The sequence below is a fragment of the Crinia signifera genome, chromosome 8 (assembly GCF_055691185.1).
Source record: "Crinia signifera chromosome 8, ASM5569118v1, whole genome shotgun sequence".
Taxonomy (NCBI): domain Eukaryota; kingdom Metazoa; phylum Chordata; class Amphibia; order Anura; family Myobatrachidae; genus Crinia; species Crinia signifera.
In genome coordinates this window covers 1,569,289-1,576,329 of record NC_139224.1, presented here as the reverse complement: position 1 = coordinate 1,576,329, position 7,041 = coordinate 1,569,289, and the positions used below count along the sequence as shown (strand labels likewise).

At 56.9% G+C, this 7,041-nt stretch overlaps 1 protein-coding gene across 1 annotated transcript in view; it reads right to left on the bottom strand.

Moving 5' to 3' along the window:
- The window catches only part of LOC146026904 (laminin subunit beta-1-like), a 106,012-nt gene that overhangs the window by 46,915 nt on the left and 52,056 nt on the right, over nucleotides 1–7,041 (bottom strand). Inside the window, exon 14 of the mRNA XM_083157953.1 lies at nucleotides 6,866–7,022. Coding sequence (XP_083014079.1) covers nucleotides 6,866–7,022 — 157 coding nt within the window. The remainder of the gene's footprint in view (nucleotides 1–6,865; nucleotides 7,023–7,041) is intronic.

Here is a 7,041-nt window from a genome sequence, read left to right as displayed (position 1 = left end):
TCTTGGACCGGTCCTGGTTCCAAAAATACGGGGGACAAAAAATCTGGGGGTCCCCCGTATTTTGAAACCAGCACCGGGCTCCAACAGCCCGCGGTGTCATGCCACAGCCGGGGGACACTTTTTATACAAGGTCCCCCGGCCAAAACATGAGCACCGTGGCTGGTCAGCCTTGGACGGGGTACCTGGAGGAGTGGGGACCCCCCCAATAAAGGGGTCCCCCCCCCCAGGCTTCACCCGTCCAGGGCTGAAGCCCGGGGCTGTCACCGGCGTCCGTGGCCAGTGGACGCCGGCCTGATAGGGTTAAATCCATCATACATATCATTACATTGCTTTTTACCGGCGAACTACAAGTGCCAGCAGACATCCCCCGCATGCTGGGACTTGGAGAACCACAAGTCCCAGCATGCGGGGCATTAATGGGCCCGCTGGGACTTGTAGTCCACCTGTAAAAAGAATGTTTATAAAAAACACACACACAGAGAAGTACAAGTTTATTACACACACACCTCAATTTTACACCAGCATACTTACCATTCCTGGATCCAGCGCTGGTCTGGCTGCTTCACAGCCGGCTCCCCCCGCACTGACAGGCAGCGGGGAGAACCGGCTTTCTCCGTTGCTTCTAACAGCTTCTGTAGCGCTGTCCGAGTGCTACAGAGGCTGAGAGCGTGATTGGCTGAGCTACAGTATGCGTCTCCATGGAGACGCATAGCTCAGTCCTGATTGGCTGAGCTATGCGTCTCCATGGAGACGCATACTGTAGCTCAGCCAATCACGCTCTCAGCCTCTGTAGCACTCGGACAGCGCTACAGAAGCTGTTAGAGGCAACGGAGAAAGCCGGTTCTCCCCGCTGCCTGTCAGTTCGGGGGGAGCCGGCTGTGAAGCAGCCAGACCAGCGCTGGATCCAGGAATGGTAAGTATGCTGGTGTAAAATTGAGGTGTGTGTGTGTAATAAACTTGTACTTCTCTGTGTGTGTGTTTTTTATAAACATTCTTTTTACAGGTGGACTACAAGTCCCAGCGGGCCCATTAATGCCCCGCATGCTGGGACTTGTGGTTCTCCAAGTCCCAGCATGCGGGGGAGGTCTGCTGGCACTTGTAGTTCGCCGGTAAAAAGCAATTTTTTTTTTTACTTTTTTTTTTTAGCACAAAATCGCATTTATAAAAATGCGCACATTTTCATGACTGAAAATGCGCACATTTTCATGACTAAAAATCGCGGCAAATCGCGGCAAATCGCATTTTTTGCCGCTAATTCGCATCTCATTACATATGCGAATTCGCGGCAAAAAACGCGATTTTTAAAGGTGCGATTTCTGGCGAGTTTGGAACTCGTCCAAAAATCGCACCCTATTACATTTCGCCCCTAGTTTCATTAATAACCTCTTATAAGGCATATGTCAAAAGCTTTAGCAAAATCAAGCAGTATTACATCAACAGATTTCCAGTCCAGCCTCTACTGACTTCTTCATAGAAGCTACCCCGCAGCATGTGCAGGACTAAATGCAATTATTCCCTGAAGCCATCGATGCAACTGCAATACCCTATCTATACATGTGGGACTTTTGAGAGTCTCCATGTTGCTGCTACTCCAGGGAAGCTCCATTCCCTGTACCAAGATGGCAACTGAGTTCCCCCCATTTTGAGGCTGTGTTAGTCCTGCAGTGGCAGTGGGAGATCTTATTCTTCTAGCTCTTGGAAAACCTACGATTTACCTGCGGATATAACTGCTTTCCCAGCATCCTGTATACCTTGTACCTATATACACTCACTGGACTAAATGTAACCATTATCAGTGTACACTGGCCCCAGCCTTGCCCTTAGTGCGAGAGATCTCACACACCTCAGCTAATCCCGCAGTGTCAACGTCTCAACACCCCACTGCACTGCCACCCTGTCTCACTCCTTCAGCTGCAGATAGAGATGGAGGCGAGCGGCAGACAAATATGAATCACCTGCTGTTGCATATGTTGGGAACCAGAACTTGCGCAGCGAGACAACCCGCCAGATCTGTCCACTAAATGGACTTCGGGGGGACTCTGTATCTGCGGCAGTATCTGGAATTCAATCCTCTCCCCCTGCACCAAAATCTGTGTTTATCAGACCTTGGGTGGTAGTGAAAATGTGGTAATACCCCTGTTCTGTACGCACTAAAACCCCTCCTTCGGGGCACCGCCTATGGGCTTCTCCATTGGCTCCAGGGGTTTATACATGTACATATACGAAACCACCATCAGACACAGGGCCGAATTGGAATGGGCCTGAATCGGCCTCATACTTAGGCAGTGACAACAGGGAGCTGCGTGATTCCAAAGCTCCAAACACCTGACTAGAATGAACAGGCCTCATACCGGCAGCATGAAGACCTATCCCGATACGCCCAGACAATGCCCGGGCTTATAGATGAAACACAAAGGATTAGGACAGAGCTGCTGAGGAGACTCCGGAATCAGCAGCTGTGCAAAGCTCCATATACAGTATATATATATAATATTCTCACAGCAGAGGCCGCAATCAGCCGGATAAGGAATGTAAGGGAGCAATCTGGGCGATATCTTCACCGAGGAATGTAAATGGGGCAGAGAGTGCCGAAGTGAGGGGGTACGTGCCCTGGCGGCTCTCCACCTATGTGGTCACATTACTTTCCTCCAACAATAGCTCTTTGAGGAATTCCTGGCAGGTGTAATTCCCGTATCTGGGTAATCAGGGACTGTGTAACTGTACGCTGCCTGCCTGACGGATCATTGGCATTACAATGGTGGCATTTGCTAGTGCCCTCTCAGGGCTAGCACACAACCATCATTATATTAAGGTGCGCACCCTGCGCCGCTGCACCCTGACAGAGCTATTATTGCTGCAATGTGGAAATAATGGGGCAGTGATGGGAGAGGATTGTGGTGGCAGAGATCAAAGGAAAACAAAAGCAGATGTTTATAATAAATAAATGATGCACCAGGCGGAGGCACATGTCAGGGCGTGCACCCAGCGGAGGCACATGTCAGGGCGTGCACCCGGCGGTGGCACATGTCAGGGTCTGCACCAGGCGGAGGCACACGTCAAGGTCTGCACCAGGCGGAGGCACACGTCAAGGTCTGCACCAGGCGGAGGCACACGTCAAGGTCTGCACCCGACGGAGGCACACGTCAGGGTGTGCACCCGGCGGAGGCACATGTCATGGTCTGCACCCGGCGGAGGCACATGTCATGGTCTGCACCCGGCGGAGGCACATGTCAAGGTCTGCACCAGGTGGAGGCACATGTCAGAGTCTGCACCCGGTGGCGGTATATGACAGGGTCTGCACCAGGCGGAGGCACATGTCAGGGCTGCACCCGGCGGAGGCACATGTCAGGGTCTGCACCCGGTGGCACATGTCAGGGTCTGCACCCAGTGGCGGTATATGTCAGGGTCTGCACCAGGTGGAGGCACATGTCAGGGTCTGCACCCGGTGGCGGTATACTGTATGTCAGGGTCTGCACCCGGTGGAGGCACATGACAGGGTCTGCACCAGGTGGAGGCACATGTCAGTGTCTGCACCCGGCGGAGGCACATGTCAGGGTCTGCACCCGGCGGAGGCACATGTCAGGGTCTGCACCCGGTGGCGGTATATGTCAGGGTCTGCACCAGGCGGAGGCACATGTCAGGATCTGCACCCGGTTGTGGTATATGTCAGGGTCTGCACCCGTCAGAGGCACATGTCAGGGTCTGCACCCGGTGGCGGTATATGTCAGGGTCTGCACCCGGCAGAGGCACATGTCAGGGTCTGCACCCGGCGGAGGCACATGTCAGGGTCTGCACCCGGTGGCGGTATATGTCAGGGTCTGCACCCGGCAGAGGCACATGTCAGGGTCTGCACCCGGTGGCGGTATATGTCAGGGTCTGCACCCGGCAGAGGCACATGTCAGGGTCTGCACCCGGTGGCGGTATATGTCAGGGTCTGCACCCGGCAGAGGCACATGTCAGGGTCTGCACCCGGCAGAGGCACATGTCAGGGTCTGCACCCGGTGGCGGTATATGTCAGGGTCTGCACCCGGCGGAGGCACATGTCAGGGTCTGCACCCGGTGGCGGTATATGTCAGGGTCTGCACCCGGCGGAGGCACATGTCAGGGTCTGCACCCGGCACAGGCACATGTCAGGGTCTGCACCCGGCAGAGGCACATGTCAGGGTCTGCACCCGGCAGAGGCACATGTCAGGGTCTGCACCCGGCAGAGGCACATGTCAGGGTCTGCACCCGGCAGAGGCACATGTCAGGGTCTGCACCCGGTGGCGGTATATGTCAGGGTCTGCACCCGGCGGAGGCACATGTCAGGGTCTGCACCCGGCAGAGGCACATGTCAGGGTCTGCACCCGGTGGCGGTATATGTCAGGGTCTGCACCCGGCAGAGGCACATGTCAGGGTCTGCACCCGGTGGCGGTATATGTCAGGGTCTGCACCCGGCAGAGGCACATGTCAGGGTCTGCACCCGGCAGAGGCACATGTCAGGGTCTGCACCCGGCAGAGGCACATGTCAGGGTCTGCACCCGGTAGAGGCACATGTCAGGGTCTGCACCCGGCGGCGGTATATGTCAGGGTCTGCACCCGGCAGAGGCACATGTCAGGGTCTGCACCCGGCGGAGGCACATGTCAGGGTCTGCACCCGGCAGAGGCACATGTCAGGGTTTGCACCCGGTGGCGGTATATGTCAGGGTCTGCACCCGGCAGAGGCACATGTCAGGGTCTGCACCCGGCGGCGGTATATGTCAGGGTCTGCACCCGGCAGAGGCACATGTCAGGGTCTGCACCCGGCAGAGGCACATGTCAGGGTCTGCACCCGGCAGAGGCACATGTCAGGGTCTGCACCCGGTGGCGGTATATGTCAGGGTCTGCAACCGGCAGAGGCACATGTCAGGGTCTGCACCCGGTGGTGATATATGTCAGGGTCTGCACCCGGCAGAGGCACATGTCAGGGTCTGCACCGGGTAGAGGCACATGTCAGGGTCTGCACCCGGCGGCGGTATATGTCAGGGTCTGCACCCGGCAGAGGCACATGTCAGGGTCTGCACCCGGCGGAGGCACATGTCAGGGTCTGCACCCAGCAGAGGCACATGTCAGGGTTTGCACCCGGTGGCGGTATATGTCAGGGTCTGCACCCGGCAGAGGCACATGTCAGGGTCTGCACCCGGCGGCGGTATATGTCAGGGTCTGCACCCGGCAGAGGCACATGTCAGGGTCTGCACCCGGCAGAGGCACATGTCAGGGTCTGCACCCGGCAGAGGCACATGTCAGGGTCTGCACCCGGTGGCGGTATATGTCAGGGTCTGCAACCGGCAGAGGCACATGTCAGGGTCTGCACCCGGTGGTGATATATGTCAGGGTCTGCACCCGGCAGAGGCACATGTCAGGGTCTGCACCCGGCAGAGGCACATGTCAGGGTCTGCACCCGGCAGAGGCACATGTCAGGGTCTGCACCCGGCGGAGGCACATGTCAGGGTCTGCACCCGGTGGCGGTATATGACAGGGTCTGCACCAGGCGGAGGCACATGTCAGGGTCTGCACCCGGCAGAGGCACATGTCAGGGTCTGCACCAGGCGGAGGCACATGTCAGGGTCTGCACCCGGCGGAGGCACATGTCAGGGTCTGCACCCGGTGGCGGTATATGTCAGGGTCTGCACCAGGCGGAGGCACATGTCAGGGTCTGCACCCGGCGGAGGCACATGTCAGGGTCTGCACCCGGCAGAGGCACATGTCAGGGTCTGCACCAGGCAGAGGCACATGTCAGGGTCTGCACCAGGCAGAGGCACATGTCAGGGTCTGCACCCGGCGGAGGCACATGTCAGGGTCTGCACCCGGCAGAGGCACATGTCAGGGTCTGCACCCGGCAGAGGCACATGTCAGGGTCTGCACCCGGCAGAGGCACATGTCAGGGTCTGCACCCGGTGGCGGTATATGTCAGGGTCTGCACCCGGCAGAGGCACATGTCAGGGTCTGCACCCGGTGGTGATATATGTCAGGGTCTGCACCCGGCAGAGGCACATGTCAGGGTCTGCACCAGGCAGAGGCACATGTCAGGGTCTGCACCAGGCAGAGGCACATGTCAGGGTCTGCACCCGGCGGAGGCACATGTCAGGGTCTGCACCCGGCGGAGGCACATGTCAGGGTCTGCACCAGGTGGCGGTATATGTCAGGGTCTGCACCCGGCAGAGGCACATGTCAGGGTCTGCACCAGGCAGAGGCACATGTCAGGGTCTGCACCAGGCAGAGGCACATGTCAGGGTCTGCACCCGGCGGAGGCACATGTCAGGGTCTGCACCCGGCGGAGGCACATGTCAGGGTCTGCACCAGGTGGCGGTATATGTCAGGGTCTGCACCCGGCAGAGGCACATGTCAGGGTCTGCACCCGGCGGAGGCACATGTCAGGGTCTGCACCCGGCAGAGGCACATGTCAGGGTCTGCACCCAGTGGAAACACATGTGGTGCGGACTCATATTGCGCTGGGCGGCCACCAAGCATACTCGTACCAGCAGTTGTAAATACGCAAATCTACAACTGAAGCTGAATTAGGCCGTAGAGCATCGATGCATCTGGATCACCAGCGCTCGATGTCCATCTCATTAATATCTGCATTCTACTTCTCACTATAGAGACAAAGAGACAGATGCACTTAGCTTCAAAAAGTGATCAACAACCAGCCAATCAGCTCCTACCTGTCATTTTTCAAACCCAGCCTGTAACATGACAGTTAGGAGCTGATTGGCTGGTTGTTTATCACTCTCCATTTTATCACTTGAAGCGCGATACATCTGGCCCAAAATAACATATCAGCAATAACCTCAATGGACAATTATTATATATGAATAAATAAATGAATATATTCCAGGTGATGTACCGGCGTTTGGGGGTCTGTGGGAGAGAGTCCTCGCGCGTTCTCTGCTTCATACGTATAGAAATCCAGAGGCATACAGAAGTATCCCGGCTGCACGTCCCCACATTGCCGACTTATGATGTTGGCGCGACACTCGCACTGCCCGTCTTCCAGGGAGCACCTGCAGCGACAGAGGATGC